Genomic DNA, 19,216 nt, shown 5'->3' with positions numbered 1-19,216 from the left:
TAGTATGTGCACTACAGTTTTCTGAACTGATTACAGATTAACGTTTTTTTTGGAAAGGGGCTGCGGGCTGCGGGCTGCTGGTCTGAGGGAACGTCTTTCAATCAGAAATCCCTTCCTCAGCGATAGACACAGGCGGGCAAGTTTTAACCTGTCTAGTGTGGTGCAGGACATCAGGACATGGCGAAAGTTGGTCTGATCCATGCAGCTGAACCCTTGAGTGGCTAGTGAATTTTGTAAATATATCACTCTCCGACTTGTTAAGTTATAATACACTTTTAAATCATGCAAGATTATGGCCTGATAAAAATGTTCATCCATATTAGCAGCTTAATGATGAAACCCGTGTCATGCCGACAATATCGTATTCTCATCTATTTGTGTAATTTTTTGCTTAGTTTCTACATTCAAATTTCGGGCTAGTGAATTATTTTGTAGGCCAGTAACTTTCAGGCATAGCTAGCCCGACTGGTTAGCAACATTTGGAAACTACTTCGTACACTGGTACCACCATATAATCAGCAAACTCATCTTCAGTGAAACAATACACACTTTCTGAATATTCTTCGCATCAGTTGAGTTGTAATGGTGCATAGCCATTGGATTTCGAATTAGAAAAGTTGAAAGATTTCAGGACACTTGAATTCCCCAGACAGGTGGCGTAAGCATTGTAATAAAGTATTGAGTTTATAAAGAAACCTTTCAAAATGATAATACGATCGACTTCTTAATTCATTGTATTTTGGACATATGAAAAGGTAATTCTTCAAAGGCATTTAGAAGTTGGTGTAGTAATACAAGACAAATCTTATGGATAACAACTTCTTATTTGTTTACCACAGTGGTTAACAAATAAAGAAGTTGTTATTCATAAGATTTGTCTTATATATGAAAAGGTAGTGTAGTGTATCATACAATGGGTGTAGACATATAGGTTGACACTTTCGAACGTAAACGTCCATTAAAGGTTCCGAAAATGCGCTGTGCATTCGTTCCATGTACACAAACCAGCATTATAATGGCCAAATTATAACAATCAAACCCAAATTTTGAAAACTATTTGGAATGTCATATATCAATTTCACCAATGCGTTTCATTTTAGGGAGACTATATTTACGGGACGAGAGACATGGCTTTCCCAATTATTTTTGTTTGTTGTTTAACGCCTCACTCAGCAATTATCGAGCTATAAAACGACAGTCTGTAAATAATCAAGTCAGGACCAGGCAATCTGCTGATTGACATCATCATTGAGCATCGGACGTACGTGATTGTGATGCAAATACATGCAACAGCCAAGTCTGGTTTACGACAAACATGGGTAGCTGAACACCGAATCGGAACCGGAATTTCACGGGCTCTATACTGAACTCCGATTCGAAGTTCCAAACAATTGGAGTGTTATCATTGTGATAGGATTGCATTTTACACTGGTTTGGGGAAGATGTTTGCCGTGCTGGGAAGATGTTTACCGTGCTTATATCCTTTAACATACAGAGATAACGATAAGAATATTTAGTATGGAACACATCTGAGTTTGTTGGAGTGATCTTACTGACCTTTGCGAGAATAAACTAGGGACGCCTTCGTACCCAACCAGCGAGATAAGATAGTGTTTGATATTTTGGACCTACCTGTCCTTCTATCTAGTAGGTTAATTGACACTCAGCTATCACCACAACGTTATCAGCTTTAAAAGGTCGAAAAATTTATAAATTAGAGCATGCAGTCCGAAATCGGATACTGGCGGTTTCAACCCTATAGATGAACATAGTTTAGACCTCTTAAAATTCAGAAATGGTCATTTGAAAAGATAATATTTGACAATGTTTTTTGGAATATCCATTCTTCTATTTTCTTCCAAATAGCTTTAATGACTTTACAGTCACAAAGTAGATGTAAAATTGATTCTTTCTGGGATTTGTAAAATGTGCATGTACATTGTATTAGCATCTTTATATTTAATTGTTGTTAATAAATCATTTGTTGGCAGAAACCTATGCAGTATACTGTATTAAAAACCAAGAGTGTTTAAGAGCGTTATACGATTTAAAGGTTGTTTTTTCTATCGTTTCTCAATGTGTTATCGTCAATAGACTCATTAAGGTCCTTTTGCCACATGTTTCGGTATGTTTAAGGTGTTTATCGTTTAGTCTCAAAAGGGAGGGTGGGCTTCGTTTCCGGAGCATAACTATTTTTCAACAAAAAACTGGTAGACATATCAAACAGAACCTAACATGGTGCCCCCTGTTGCTATTTACAGATGCTTGTCATTTTTATTCTTTTCGGTTTCCTTGAGGGGCGGTGGGGTAGCCTAGTGATTCGTCACGCCGAAGACCAGGGTTCGATTCCCTACATGGGCACAATGTGTAAAGCCGATTTCTGGTGTCCCCCGCCGTGATATTGCTGGAATATTGCTAAAAGCAGCGAAAAAAACATACTCACTCACTCACTCACTCACTCGGTTTCCATGGAAACGATTCGGACTTAGTCTCAAAGAGGCGGGGCGCGCTTCGTTTCCGGAGCATAACTCGAAAACTGTTCAATATTTTTCCAAAAAAATTGGCAGACATATCAAATAGATCTTGAAGTGGTTGCCTTTCCTATTTACAGATTTTTGGCGTTCTTTTTACATGATTTCCATGGAAACGACTTAGTCTAATAAAATTCAAGTTTGACATTAAGTACCTGTCAGATGATTTTTCCTTTCAATTTTGTTGGGGCCGGGGATTTGTCATCTTCTAATGACTCTTGTCTAGATGTTCCATTGATGAGTATATCATAAATATCTGTACATCCTTTGGGGTTTCTCACTATATTTTGTAAAAGATATGGAAAAATCGGAGATTGGATTCTCTCTTTAATATTGACGTTTATGGATTTGCAGAAGTATCAAATTGATTCTATTATTCCTTGACGCTCTAAGAAGTTAGTTTTGCACCAAAATGATTTTTTAAATTGTTCCACCGTTAACAAGTTACCTTGGGCATCAAACATGTCGTAATCCCTTTACTTGAGTAATGTTTATAATTGATTATTTTCCATCTATCTTTATATTGTCATGTAGCCATAAGGGTTGGGATAAGATATCACATGCATTGTTTGCGTTTTCTGCTTTCCTTGTTACGAATTTACCCCATTATTTCAAAGTGTCTGTCCAAAAGCGATTTGTTAGTTGTGTCATAACTGATTCTTGAAACAGATCTTACATTGAAACCTCAAATTGATACATTGATCAACTCTAACCCAGATCGTTATGGGTAAAAAAGCACTGAACCACTTCGATGAAGTCCAGAGCAGATATTGTTGGGTAACCAAAAGGTATAAATCGGAAGTTGGAGCCAATAATTGTACGTTTGCGCACACTCAAAGGACGCAACACTGCACAGTAGCGCCCAGGGCGACTCTCTACCCCTCCAGTGGTTGAGACCACGGAACATCGTCTCGTGTTGGTATTTTGTTCGCTTCTGTAATAGCAAGCCGTCACGCTAGTTTGCTGTGTTTTGTGGTACACGTCAGTCACAAGGTCGACGCTAGTACTGTTACTTCTATCAGTCAGCGGAGCTTCTTGTCCTGACATGGCGGTGTATGCTGGGTTAGTTCTTCTTCTGAGTTGTGGGGGTATGTACTGTCTGCTTATGACATCAGTTTACCAGTTGTGAAAGACTTTGTGTCATTCTTTGATGTTTGTCGGTAAACGCGACAGGGATTCAATTATAAGGTTATGAGAGCATCTTTCCTTTGAATGATGGAGCAAGCATGTAATTTCTCCTTTTCACACAAAATTGGGTTTGGAAAAAGAAACGATTTCTCCTTTTCTGTTTTATTCCTGAAACATTACTCAACTCTTCAGTATTTCTCCGCGATGTCTGTGATGTTCGGGAGTTTCAGAAAGGGTCGAGGGGCATTGCAAACGACATGAAAAACGCGATTGGAGGTACAAAGTATAATAGTACATATGCAATTACGATATATACTAAAAGCAGCTTTAAACACATTCAACTCACAGCAACAGATGTCAAGCTTCTGTTAACCTAGCCCTGGTATTCACTCAACTGCTTCCCCTAAAATAATATGAGATTATAGATAGGGGTGAAACGGTATACCGCGGTATTAGTAGAACCGCGGTATTTCGTCTTTGGTTCGGAATATCCGGATGCAATCCAAAAATTCGGTTTTTCGTATCGTCTTTTTATTAACCTTATTAAACCTTTTCTAAAATGTCTCGAAATCGAATCATTTTGTCAAAATCTTTATGCATTTCTGTAAGATTTAGCTCTTGTTGCCATTATGATCATATCTCATATACCGAGTCGAAAGCTTTGTATCCAAAACTACCAAAAGACACCAGTTCTCAGAATAGTACCTCACTTCTTACATTCCAACTAATTATCGTTAAAACCACAGTGTTATTCTACTGGATACAAATACACTGTAGGTGGCTGGGTGGTTAGTGGCCAGCCGACCTTTATAGACTGTGTGGACTACTGTGTGGTTGTCTAAAACATTTCTTGATATTCTTTAAAAACTAGTTTCAACTCCGAATCTGTCACATTACTTACTGTACTGTCGTTGGGTGGAACGGCAGGACATATTTACCCTTTTCACGAACACCTGGTGTCAGCACAGATTTTCAGTTGTCCATGCATATATTTTCTACGGTCATTTTGCCCTTTACACTAGATGGAGTCTAATCTGTGGATGGTCAAGCTTTTGTATTAGTTTGCACTCAGGTTTTATTATCCCCGCAACGCGTTTTGCGGGGGTATTTAAATGGACTCTGTCCGTCCGTTCATGCGTCCGTCCGTGCACATTCGTCTTTTCCGGAGACGAACTTAAAAACCGTTCAATATTTCTTCACTAAACTTGGCACATAGATAGGTCTGGTGGTGTACTGGTGCCTTTTGGTAGTTTTGGATTTCTGAAAAAAAAGTTTTAAAAATTGCGTTTCCATGGCAACAAGTTTGACTTCGACTGAAATTGATGTTGGTGCTCTTTTCCGGTGCAGAACTTAAAAACCGTACAATATTTCTTCACCAAACTTGGCACATAGATAGGTCTGGTAGTGAACTGGTGCCTTTTGGTAGTTTTGGCTTTCTGAATAAAATAATCAGGCAACATGTTTACCTTCGACAGAATTTGGTGGTAGTGCTCCTTGCAGGTGCAGAACTTCAAAACCTTTCAATACTCTCCATCCATTTTGCAATATACACGTCAAAACATCTGACATAATCATAATTGATGCTCTTCTGGACCCAGAAGAGTTAAAGAACTACAGACCCGTCTCAAAGTTGGCATTCATTACTAAACTCATTTACTAAACTCATATCTACACAACTCAAGGCAAACCTGGCTGTGAAGTGTGAACGGCTCTCAAGAGATATCTCAGTCAGCCTATAGAACGTTTTACAGCACGGAAACTGCACTTCTGAAATTCCAAAATGACATCCTTCGAGGTATTGACTCTGACGGAGCAGAAGTTCTTTTCCTTTTGGACCTCTCATCAGCTTTTGACACCACTGACCATTGGTATTACTCTCTACTCTATCCAAGAGGTGTGCTGTCGGAGGAACCGCTCTAAGGTGGTTCCGATCATGCATCTCAGGCCGACAACAGTCCGTCGTTGTTGATGGACATATATCATGCTCCCAGGAACTAGAATTTGGTGTTCCCCAAGGGTCTGTCCGAGGTCCGCTGTTGTTCACCATACACACATCCCCACTCGATGACTTAGTGAGATCTTTTGGATTGGGTCTGCACTTATACGCAGACGACACCCAGATATATCTAGCCTTCTGGGCCTTGATTTTCGAAGCTCTCTTTGCGCTAAGATAGTCGTAACTTAATGTTAATGTATGACACTTACGACTATCTTAGCGCTAAGAGAGCTTCGAAAATCAAGGCCCGGGCCTTTAGAAACTCATCAATGACATAAGCATATCTCGTTTAGAACACTGTGTGGATAGCATCAGAAAATGGATGTCAGGTAAGTTTCTTAAACTTAATAATATCAAAACTGAGTTACTAGTTTCCAAAACATCACGTGTGCAATCAAAACTCCCTCTGCCAGTATTTCGCATAGGAGGTTGCTGCATCAAGCGCAGTTCACAGGCTCGTAACCTGGGCGTCATCTTTGACTCGCAAATGACAATGGAACAACAAGTCAACAGCGTCTGCAGGAGAACATACTACTATCTATGTCAGATCAGCATGATTCGCAGGTATCTGAACCAAATGACCACTGCATCATAGGTCCAAGCATACATCACATCACGGCTGGACTGTTGCAACGCCCCTCTGATGGGACTCCCGGATTCTCTAATTAAGAAACTGCAGCAAGAGTCCTCACGCGCACTAGAAGAAGGGAACTGATTACTCCTGTACTGCATCAGCTCCACTGGCTACCTGTTATATACAGGATTGGTTCAAAATACTAGTGATGGTATTCAAATGTCTACATGGACTTGCTCCAGCATATCTCGCAGACCTCATTAAACTCTACCAGCCAACACCACATCTGAGGTCACAAGATCAACTACCTCTCTGTATCCCCTCCAACAAAACCAGAACATTTGGAGACAGATGTTTCGACACATCCGGACCTACTCTGTGAAACAGTCTGCCATTCAGCCAGAGGTCACATCATGAACTGTCAGCGTTCAAAGCAAATCTAAAGACCTACTTCCGCCCGAAAAATACATTGCGGAAGGTCGCGGATTCGATCCCCAGACTGCGTCATACCAAAAGACGTTAAAATATGGTACTTGTTGGCCTCCGTGCCTGGCGCTCGGCAAAAGTCGCGGATAATGCGTCATACCAAAAAGTTACAAATAAGGACTGAGTCAGTATAATGCATGCCTCACTGCAGCATGGTATCTCAGTGGGCTAGCACTATAAAACCAGCTTCAGTCTGGGCTAGTACAAGCAGCTGCAAATACACATACCCACTCATGCACGTCGTCATATGAGCGAAATATTCTCCAGCGGGATGTTCAACCCAATTTCACCTCACCTCACCTCAGCCTTTAGTAACTGGTGATCTATAGCCCTTCTTTATGTTGTACTGTTATTTATAGTGATATATTCTTCATGATAGCGTACTAGTTTTAAATCAACAGCTATGATACTCTAGTAGTTTTACTGTCCATCAATGACAGTTTTTTACGTTCTTAATTTATTGATTTTAATATCGATATAAATTAAATTGTTCTTGTCACGATATGGCTAAAATATTGCCGATGTGAGGCTAAAAGTGAGCGAGTTCAGTTTTGGACCGCTTTTAGCAATATTCCAGCAAGTTGGGGGACACCAGAAAAATGGGTTCGCACATTGTACCCATCTGTAGGAATCGAACTGGGTCTTCCGCGTGGCGAGCTAACGCTTTAGCCACTAGGCTATTCCACCGTCCCTAAAGAGAGTTCTAGAATTTGGACGAACATGAATACATGACACGTTTTGTGGATAACAACTTCTATCTATTCTTGATATGACGGAGCTAATTGTTGTTCCTTCATAAGGAATAAAAGAACTGCTGTTATCCATGAAACGTGTCATGTATTCAAAATCATTTATGCACCGTCAGCTGTATTCCATACGTAGATGTGATGTATATCATTATTACAATTTCAGCTGTGCACACTTTCAGCAAGGGCTGCTACGACAAGGTTGCGAACTGTCAAACAAGGTTCCATCAGAAAATCCGCAACCTTGAAGAATTGAAAGACAAGTGCCCGTATGTTGACTACGATTTATTTAACCATTACAGTGAGTGAGTGAGTTTGGTTTTATGCCGCTTCTAGCAATATGACGCCGGGAGACACCAGAATTGGGCTTCACACATCGTACCCCATTCTCTTCCCACAGAGGTTACACAAGTCACATCTTCCCACTGTGGGAAGAGAATGACTGTACCCATGTGGAGAATCGAACCCGGGTCTTCGGCGTGACGAGCGAACACTTTAACCCCAGGGCTACCCCATCACTCCTTTAACCATGACACATGACAACACATAAATACAGTCAGTCATCCATGTGTTGGTATGCCCACCCACCAATATTGGACAAACTGATGGTTAGAAGTAGACATATATTGGTAATATTTATGGTGATATTAAAAGTAAACTAACAAGAGACTTTTATTTCCGCTTTTGTTCAGTGTTTCATTTTTCTGTACTTATATAAGCTCTTATTTGATAAAGGAAATATTATTTTAAAAAACATGATTAGTATATAAGTAGCCGAAAAGATATAATCTTTATTATATACAGTGCGTATATTCGTGCTCGGAACATTTTGACCATTTGTTTGGTTTGAAACTATTTTCTTTTTACCCCGACGACGCAAGGATACACCTGCCGATCACCTTTATCACGCATGACCATAATGGCCTCACTCACGCACAGCTTTATAAGAACCATATCTTTGACCTCCAAGCCTGTAAAACATTTCATGACGGACTAAACAGTAGTTCTTTTTTCAACACCTACACTACCCTAATGTGCAGCTGCATGATTTCACTGTGGTCTATGGAGTCACAATTCATCAAACAGACTTGCGTCCCCCTCAGCATGCCAGAAAGATATGATCGTAGGTTCGAATCCCGGTCGCCCTTTCTGGTGTCCTCCGCCGTGATATTGTGGAATGTAGCTAATAGCGGCGATAAAACAACATACTCACTCACTCACTCACTCGTGTAGTATGAGCTTGTCACAGCATTCTCTCACTAACGGCTTTATTGTACCAGCAGTTGTAGCGACGAAGGCACTGGCGACGTTTATTTGTTTGCATTTAATGTTCATATTGTCCCACTAATTATATCAACTAGTGCTCAAAAGAAACTATATGCAGGTAAATATTACATACAAATTTACAAAAATAAAAATGTAGGGATAAAACCATACTGTGCCATGTCACACACGTGTAGACCCATCCTTTCCGGGAACACGCGTAGACCCATCCTTTCCGGGAACACACGTAGACCCATCCTTTCTGGGAACACACGTAGACCCATCCTTTCTGGGAACTAACGGCGAAACAAGTTGCAAACAATCCAAAACGACTATGGTGTGACACGAAATGCACGTGCATACTGACGGTATAAAATAGCCAAGTAAGAAAAATACAAACAATGTGCCACGTTTGAGGCAAATCGAAAGAAGAGCTGTCGGAATGGAATGGAACCACACCGTCGTTGCCAGAACCTTCGGCTGCACCCATCAACTGTCATCATTTATCCAGCAACAACCACAAGGCATCATACACCAAGACTGACAAACGACTTTCTGCATAACGCTAACATCGTTGTTTTGCCGTGGCCAGCATGTCCTCCCGACATGAATCCGATAGAACACTTATAGGACTACCTCAGGCGACAAGGCAGAAGACAAGCAGCGCCACATGTCACCGCTCGACAACTGGAACAATGTCTCCTACAGGAACGGCAACGGATCACGCCTAACGCCATTCGTCGTCATTGAAGCCAGTGGTGGTCACACTCACTATTGATTCAACATTTGATGACATTGCAGAAATAAACCGCCTTGTTGATTTGGGTAAAAGTTCAGACTATGACACTACGTGTCTTTCAGTGTCAGTCAAACGGTACTTTCGACTTTGTGTGAAATGAAATTGTGTACATGTGCTGTAAAATTGAATACTCTATTGAAATTGAACAGATGTTCATTTATGTATGCATTGTTTCCTTTCAAGTTTGGTCAAATACACTGTATACTTTTGAGCACTAGTTTAGTTATAGTAAGCTGGCTATTCAGGTAGCCTGATGGATACTGCGTTAATATAAGATACTCCAATTATTGAAACGATCACAGCAAGAGAATTATTCTCGAATACATATGGTGGCTGATTAGGGCCGTCGCTTTATCGCCTTAAAATTCGGAGGCGAGAAAACGATTTCACGAGACGAGAAAGCGATACCATAAGTACATGACGTACAAATCAAATAGCGGTGAACGTTATATATATGGGTCACTGAGAAGATCGGGTGTTCGCGAAAATGATAACCATGATGTTATTCTCTACCGGAGGCTTGCCGTGAAGATCCGGGTTAGAATTGGTCTTCAGCAACCCATGCTTGTCGTAAGAGGCGACTAAAGGGATCGGGTGGTCACGTCGCTGACTTGACACATGTCATTGTATCCCAATTGCGTAGATTGATACTCATTCTGTTGATCACTGGATTGCCTGGTCCAGACTAGATTATATACAGAATGCCGCCATATTGCTGGAATATTGCTGAGTGCGGCGTTAAACTACAAACATACAGTTAATCAGTCATTCTACCGGAGGTACCCGCCGCTCAGATAGGGCTGTCGGGGTGACGGGCGAACGCTACTAAGGCTGTCTTTGTCATCGTGCGTATTTTCTCATGCAGGTATTACGACACTCTGTTGACATGCTTTACCGAGACAAGATCAATAAGTGAACGGTGTAAAGCAACTGTCTTGAAGAAGACAAAAGCGTTATGCTTGGGTGAAGAAAACAGTTGCGACAAAGGTAAGTGCCAAGGTCAGGTCGGTCAGAGTCGATGTTTTGTTGGCCGCCGTCATTTGGATGGAAAATTGTGGCGTAAAAAAATACAAAACATTATGTCAAACAACCGTGATGACTACTGCAAGTTGATGATCAAATTTAACACAACAGGCGTACAGATTAACAGAATTCATTCGACTAACTCTAATTTGACCCATGGGGTTCAACACGGGAACGTACTTCAGAAATTACCTCCCGGGTTATTCAATGCATCTTTGTTATATTTTAGCCATGTGCAGTAAGGCTGACGGGTTCACTGCAAGTAACGTCTACAGCAGAACTGAGGAGGAGGGTAAGTCTTCATAGAGTGGTGGCTGTGAGCGGGTGAATGCGTGAGTATGGTTTTACGCTGCTATTAGCAATATTCCAGCAATATCACGGCGGGGGACACCAGAATTGGGTTTCGCACATTGTACCCATGAGGGGAATCGAACCGGGTCTTCAGCGTGACGACCAGTCTCTTTAAGCACTAGGCTACCCTACCACCCATAGGTGGCTGGGACTTCACGTAAGGAGGCGTGTCAGAGGCAACAGACCGCTAGTCGACTTTGGAAGCCGTTGGGATTCTGTGTGAGGATAAAGGTCCGATGTTTGTCATGAGAGGTGACTAAAGGGGTTGGCTTGGTTGATGCATGTAATTGTGTCTCAATAACCAGGATCATGATGCCAATCACTGTATTATTTACAACCCTCGTCAGGGAAGTAAGAATGTTGTGTGTCAAACAAACATCAGGGAACTATATATCGGATGAGATGTACTTTGTCCAACCTGGGATGGTTTCATTCAACAGGAAGTGGCTCTGACCCTCTCTTTACGGTAACAAAGAAGAATATATATGTTTTACTACACTTGGCATGTGTTTTACATGCCAAATATAATGTCATGGAAATGGATTATGTTGTTATTTGTTTGAGTTCAAACCGAGGGCAATGGTATCTTATATATTTGGTGTTCTTACAGGATATCACTATAGGTATCACTCTGATGTCTGATACCACTCTCGATATTACAGGACATCACTATAGGTAGCACTCTGATGTCTGATACCACTCTCGATATTACAGGACCGCCCGGGCCACTCGTGTATACCGTGAGTGAGTTAAGTTTTACGCCGCACTCAGCAGTATTTCAGCTACATGCCGGCGGTCTATAAATAATAAGATCTGGACCAGACAATCTAGGGATCAACAACGTGAACATCGATCTACGCAATTGGGATACGATGACATGTATCAGCGAGCCTGACCACCCGATCCCGTTAATGTTACGACAAGCATGGGTAGCTGAAGATCAGTTCTAACCCGGATCTTCACGGGTTCATGTGTATACAATATCTAAAGGCAAGGTCTGCCCCTTAGGACCAACACCCTGAAAATGCTTCGTAAAATACACTTACTCGTTCATTCACCTTAGAAATGGAGGTGATTGGACTGATTCTGTTTTTGGATGTGTAGTACAAGCACGTCATCGACAATACCTCATGGGTTTCGATACAAACCTTCCCAGTCACATGTGAAAATAAACGATCGCTATTTGTAACCAGTTAAGGGGCGGTGGGTAGCCTGGTGGTTAAAGCGTTCGCTTGTCACGCCGAAGACCCGGGTTCGATTCCCCACATGGGTACAATGTGTGAAGCCCATTTCTGGTGTCCCCCCGCCGTGATAGCACTTGAATATTGCTAAAGCGACGTAAACCCCAACTCACTCACTCACTCTAACCAGTTAAGACCTCAATAATTGACATAGTCAGACAGAAGTCAGAAGTTACCAAATGCAGGTAGCACAAACTACATCGTGCTCTACACATTGCTTTAATATCAGACAACGGTAGGGTTCGAACAAAGTCCATGCTCGGAGTAGGGCTCATTCTACTTCCGGCATTTGTTTTTCAATGACTGACTGTTCATCTATCACTGACTGTAGTAAGTTTATCTATCATTTCTGTACAATGTATTCATGTAGGAACATAGTGAAAACATACTCGTGAAGTGGTGACAAGTTTTCTTTTCATATGCTGATTTTGAAGTATAACTTTCATGTACAGAGACATGTCACGAAGACCAGGAGTGTCGTAGAAGAGCTAAAAGGGCCCTTGCAGATGCGTCCAGCCGTACAAAATGCAGGTGAGGTCGGAACCCGGTGGTGCTTGGGTGGATGCGGGGTTGTGAATCCGGGCTTAGGTCGACCATAGGAGTGATCTCGGCCATATTGGAAATAGATTCAAAAGCTTGTCCAGTTTATATCATCCCTAAACAATAAAATCCTGCTTGACAATTATAAAAGATTAAATACAGGTTAACTGATACCATTGAATTCATTTCTAATAGCCAGTTACAATCACCCTCTTCACGATTCCAGGTTAGAATTGGTCCATAGTTTCATGTTTCGGGAGGTGATGTGAGGGTGTATAGACCAACCCCCAAAATGAAAATGACAAATTTGAAGCACTCGGTCATTCCATATCTTGTGTACCCTCCTCGCGCGTCCAAGACACAGGTGCACCTTGTTCTCATGCTCCTTATCAAGTTCGTAAAGAAGGCTTGCGGGCTCGTATTCCATTCCTCTACTAGAGCTGTGCGGAGTCCTGGGAGATCCACTAGTGCTGGGTGACGTGTGTACACACGTGGACCGAGTTCATCCCAGGCATGCTCAATTGGGTTGAGGTCTGGCGAGCATGCTGGTCATTCCATCCGCTCTACAGACTGCTGCCTAAGTAATTCCGTGACAATTCTGGCTCTATGAGGCTAAGCGTTGTCGTCTTGCAGTAAAGAGGATCGACCATAGTTTGCAGGAATGGTACTGCTATAGGAGCCAGAATTTCGTCCCGATAACGCTGTTAGATTACCGTCGGTCACGAGCAATGGAGTACGTCCAGTAGGCGTCATCCCTGCCCAAACCATGTCCGACCCCCGCCAAATCGGTTATGCGTGGCCACAGTTGCATCTGTGATTCGCTCTCCATTGCGACGATAAATCCTCTGCCGACCATCATGGAAGGACAAAATGAATCTGCTTTCATCTGTGAAGAGCACACGAGACCGTTGACGTTGATTCCAGCGGCCATGATGCCCACTCCATCTCAAACGCGCCTGCCTGTGGCGTGGTCTTGGTGGTGGAGTCCGGCTGCCCTTAACGTCGACGAACGGTGCTCCTGGATCTCCTTACATTGTTAACATTGAAGTGTTCTGTCTGAAGATCTGCTGCGGTAAGGAATCTGTAACATAACGCAGTGTTAATCATGTGTCTATCATGTCGGACTGGTGTGACTCTGGGGCGACCTGGTCGACGTGCATATTCTACGGACCCAATGACTTAGTGCTGGTATTGGCATACAACCTGCGATACGATACATCACGATACTATAAGTTTAGTCACGACAATATATCACCAAAGTATTGTGCACTGAAGCTGCGATACGATACGAATTCCGATATAAGGGTGGCGATACGATACGTATCACGATACTAAAATCTTTAATTCTAACACCAACTATAAAATACCTTAAGATTAAAACAAAACCAATTTAAAAGTATTTCGTCAAATTCCGCCAGCATTTTTCAATGTTCATTAGAAACGAAATAATTAAGTTTATACACGAATTTTGAGAATGTTGATATCATACGAGCGCTATGTCTGACACAGTTCTTGACACAAGAATTTCTGAGAAAACGTTTCTTATGAAGGGAAAATATGTAAGCATGTATTTTAATCATCAACCAAAAGTAAACCTTTTTTCTTGACAGATATCGCGATTCGGCAATATTCAAAGTTAAACATCGATGTATTGTGGCCCATTTAAAGTATCGCATCGGGATATACGACAATGTAAAAGTTTGTATCGATTGATTGTATCGGCGGTTCATGGAACGATGTATCGATGCGTATCGATGAATCGTCACACCACTAGGACCCATTGGCATGAAATCAGTGCCAGTCTACCAATAGCACTCTGACTCACATTAAAGCGGACAGCAACCTGCCGCTGAGTTTTACCAAATTCAAAAGGCCTATAGCCTCATTTGAAGCTGCGATTTCAAACAGGTACCTGAACAGTGAACGACAGTGAAAAAGCATCAATGCATGTGTATTGTCCTCCACTTTCCATGGATAGAGCGACTTGCACGTGCAAATCATTGACATTAAGTGGCAGTTGGGTTTCCATATTGACAATGTGAATAAAAATGTGCCATTTGTAACAGAGGTGGTGAGGTGAGGTGAAATTGGGTTTAACGTCGTACTTGAGAATATTTCGCTCATATGACGAAGTGCATGCGTGTGTATGTGTATGTGTATGTGCGGCTGCTTGTACTAGCCCAGACTGAAGCTGGTTTTATAGTGCTAGCCCACTGAGATACCATGCCGCAGTGAAGCATGAATACCCCACTCAGACACATTATACTGACTCTGAGCCGACCAGTCCTTGTTGTACCCATTAATGCCGAGCGCCAGGCAGGGACCAACAAGTACCATATTTTAACGTCTTTTGGTATGACGCAGTCGGGGATCGAACCCGCGACCTTCCGCTTTTCGGGCGGACGCTCTAACCACTACACCACGGAGGCGGTCCATTTGTAACAGAATGTATAGGACATTAAAGAACGTAATAATGACATTTCTTTTAAGAAATAGTGTTACCGATAGCTTGACCCTTCATTAATGACGCCGAGTATATTTGCGCATGCAGCAACATCCGATAAAACAAGAAGAAACTATTTACGTCAAACAAGCCTGTATTGGTTATTGGACCCAGCATTTACCTCCCCTTGATGCAGCAATAAGACGGGTCTCTGTACATAACCGAGTCCGGGCCAGACAATCCAGTGATTCACATGTTGAACAATGATCCGCGCCCCAGGGGTTCATTCTGTGTCTATATGAAACATAACTTCAGAAACATGCGACGAAACCCTGCCCACAATAGGAAGTAACTGCTTAAAGCAGTGTGCATTGTACGTTTCGCGACTATATCATAAGCATCCCTATGAAACAGTGAATCACTATCCAATAGTGATGATACAAGGCGACTCACTCTACTACACCATCCACCCATTGGATATGAGTGGGTGAGTGAGTGAATGGCGTTTTACGTCCCTTTAACCAATATTCCAGCAATATCACGGCGGGGGACACTAGAAATGGGCTTTACACATTGCACCCATGTGGGAATCGAACCTGGGTCTTAAGCTTGACGAGCGAAAGCTTTAACCACTAGGCTACCCCACCGCCCCCATTGGACATGTGCATACCTATACCTCTTACAATCGGAACATATAGCAAACCTCTTTCCAAAGTGTTCATCCTGGTAAGTTTTGAATTTGTAATTCTGAGCTCTGATTCATATTTGTTTTACTTTTATTGTGTTGATCTGAGGCGTGGTTGGGAAATGATCAGTACGGCCGATGTATCGGTATTTGTAACCTTGTTTCAGTATGTACCGGGAGGACTATAAATGTTACGATGCGATTCCGAAGACCTGCAACTTTTCCGGGAAAGTGGCCACCCAAAAGAACAATTGTGTTTCGAAGTGCAAGTCATTGAATGTCACGGTCAGCGGTAAGTTCATGTTCTTTACGAGTGAGTGAGTTAATAGTGTAACAAAACGTCTAAAGATGGCACTGCTTTGGCTCCAGGTTGATATCACTGTACCTCGATTACCCTGAGAGTTGCTCATAATAGTCATCCAAGGTTTGTCTGGTCCAGAACCGATTATTTACAGGACGCTGTGATGTAGCTGAAATGCCCTGAGTCTGGTGTTAAAAGACACAGAAACATTAAAGATAGTTTGCATACAGTCCCGTAACTGTACCAGGATCCGCTTAACACAATTCTTTCACTTTTCCATAAATGTCAAATCTTGAATATCCGATTTCGCAGAGCTATATCATACGTAGGACGGCAGTAAGGTTATGGTGTGTGAGTGAGTGACCTCGGTTTATCGCCGCCGTAAACAGTTGTTCAGGTATATTACGGTTTGTCTGCTCCATGGGGGTAGAAAGCCTCAAGATATGCAGACACTAGGCGTTGTTCGCCTTAGTGAAACCAACGAGCCTTGGTGCTGACAAACCTATAAACCTTATCAGGCTGAACTTTAGATTCGAACCGAGCATAAGGGATGCAATTCAACAGAGACAGTAGGATACTGCGTTCGTAGACGACTTAGACTCCAGTTCCTGGCTGTACGTTGAACAAGACTAATGTACAACACATTCTATTCAAACTCAGCGTCAGGTTTATTGAACAAATAAGTGGCAGCAGCACTAGTACATGACGTAATGGAACGAACATGTCACGACTGTCCGGAATTTGTCACTGTCAAATGTCATTCAAAAAATGCCCGTTTCTGTTCTTGAATCCGGACGTGTTGGAAGCGAGTTTGAATATGTTTTGTGCTGATACAATCCAGTTAGCACCTGGCAGGCTGTATAAGATGGTTGTCAAGGTGCAGATAGGTGTCAAGAAACAGCCACCCGAAACCTCTCGAACGATAAGGCTTTTTTTAAGCTGATCAACAGCCAAGGGAGGTAACTCTAATCACACTGTTATAATCTGGTAACAACAGCCTTCGACATTTTATCGGCGCTTTAATCACCTGGTACAGTCACTGGCGGTGATTACGAATCTATGAGAATATTGGTGAATAACAATTCTGTATGTAACCCCAAGACAATTGCAGCCGATTATTTAGTTTTATAAATATGTTGCGTTTGTTTTCTCGGGGGAAAGTAGTGCATGTTGCTACTATTGTCGGGAAATACATCGTGCAACTACTGAGTCACAGTCAGCTTTGTTGAGCTAATCTAATACACTGTAGAGATAAAATGGAGGCAACTGTCCTATTATCATACACGTAAATGGATACGGTCTGTAAATAGCAGTCTGGAAAGTTCAATGATTGAATTGCTACAGCTGAACGGTTGGGCTGGTGGTTAATACATATATATATATATATTGTGCTGTTCAGTATATGGATCACTATTTTCATGTTTTACTTTCATTTTGATTTCCGGGATCTTTGTTTTCAGAAAACTGTGAATTGAAAGATGTAGCCCAATCAGCCAGTCCCGTTTCCAATCTTCCTGCTTCCATGACAACCATATCTCCAGTTGTTAATGATAGTCATACAGCTGGAAGGGAAACGACAACTGCGATTCAGAGCGGCACAGCTGACGATGACGACAACGCTGGCCGAATATTGGGAAACATGACGGACACTGGCAATGACGTCCGTACCCTGTCACCACTATCTGATGAAAGCAAATCAGGTGCTGGTTTAATGCGGGCACCTGTGGGTGTTATGGAGATCCTGCTTGTATGGACACTTGGACGTTTACTGTAACAAACACCTGAGACAAAACGGGTTACTTTTGTTTCACCTAACGGAACGTGCGTGTTTTTCTTTTTATTGGGGAATGGGAGGTGAGTGTGGGTGGGGTGATGGCAACATGTTAAATTCTTTTCATTATTATTTCTCTGAAATTAGACCATGCTCTCAGCTTTCGTAATTTTTCCATCCACTGACCTTGATGAATTTGTTTAAGAGATTAGATTTAGATTTTCAATATGGCCGTCACATCAGCCATTTTAAACAAATCAACTTATGGCAGTTGCACAGTCACGTCTTTTTCAATAAAATGGCAAATGGCATACGTTCCCTATTATACTGTATTGTTGTACCTTTACTTCACCTCTCTTCTGTCACTGTAATGTTCATTCTGCCTAATACATTCTGAAACTGGTGACTGCCTAACCCATGGGGCTCGTACACATACAAGCCAAGTTTGTTTGTTTAACTGTTTGCTGATCAGAATGCAGTTTGTTGTATATGCAGATCAATAAAATCAGATATTTTCTGCTGTAAGAGTTCAATATTAAACTTTTAGCGAAATATTATTGTGAATGCGGAATGGGAATTGTCGTACGCGTTTGAATAAGATTGACGTGAAGGTGATTTGTCATGGAAGATTACTCGATCTGACGATTCGTCACTTCCAAAATCGCACGGGGCGGCTGGGTGGTTAAAGCGTTCTCTCGCCACGCCGAAGACCCGGGTTCGATTCCCCTCATGGGTACAATGTGTGAAGACCATTTCTGGTGTACCCCGCCGTGATATTGCTGGAATAACGTCACAAGCGGCGTACAACGTCACTCACCACACACTCCAAAATCGCACGAACACATGGCCAGTCCCAGCAGGTTCCGTGTAGGGAGCTCACTGTGCAGGATCCGTAAGGCAACACTCACAACTCACAAGTGCTGCGAGTCGTAATGTGGCTTATTTGTTTTGGGCAAAATGTTAACAATGATTCATTCATTGATTCGACATTGCATGCTTCTAATAAAAAAAACCCAATCATTTGGTCTCCGTCTGCTCTCCTGTGAGTCGCTCTCTGTCAGTGGTCCTGAGTCGCGCACTGTCAGTGGTGATCTGTCGGTCATACCAGGGATAATCTACAGCGTGTTCTTCTCTCCCTGATCATACGGATCTCCAATAAAATATTGAAACAAACTTGTAATACGTACCGAAACATCCATCCAGATAGTCAGTCAACATATCCTCATTGGGTATGCTGAGATAGAGTTGGTCCCCAGTAAAGAAAGCCTATCTGAGAAAGCCTGATCGGCTGGATCTTTGCTCCTTCTGTCAATCACTTGATTAATAATGCAGACTTCA

General features: G+C 42.1%; 1 protein-coding gene across 1 annotated transcript; it reads left to right on the top strand.

Moving 5' to 3' along the window:
- Nucleotides 1-10,777: 10,777 nt before the first annotated feature.
- Nucleotides 10,778-17,920, top strand: LOC124265387. Its single transcript, XM_046700158.1, has 4 exons — nucleotides 10,778-10,838; nucleotides 12,591-12,669; nucleotides 15,974-16,098; nucleotides 17,568-17,920. Exons 1-4 carry the CDS (start codon nucleotides 10,778-10,780, stop codon nucleotides 17,879-17,881), a joined length of 579 nt encoding a protein of 192 aa, XP_046556114.1. The 3' UTR covers nucleotides 17,882-17,920.
- The last annotated feature ends 1,296 nt before the right edge of the window (nucleotides 17,921-19,216 follow it).

The sequence above is a fragment of the Haliotis rubra genome, unplaced genomic scaffold (genome assembly GCF_003918875.1).
Source record: "Haliotis rubra isolate DU_JTF1 unplaced genomic scaffold, ASM391887v1 Scf977, whole genome shotgun sequence".
In the NCBI taxonomy this organism is placed as follows: Eukaryota; Metazoa; Mollusca; class Gastropoda; order Lepetellida; family Haliotidae; genus Haliotis; species Haliotis rubra.
Note: the sequence above shows the minus strand (reverse complement) of the source record. Positions and strands in the feature narration are given on the sequence as shown.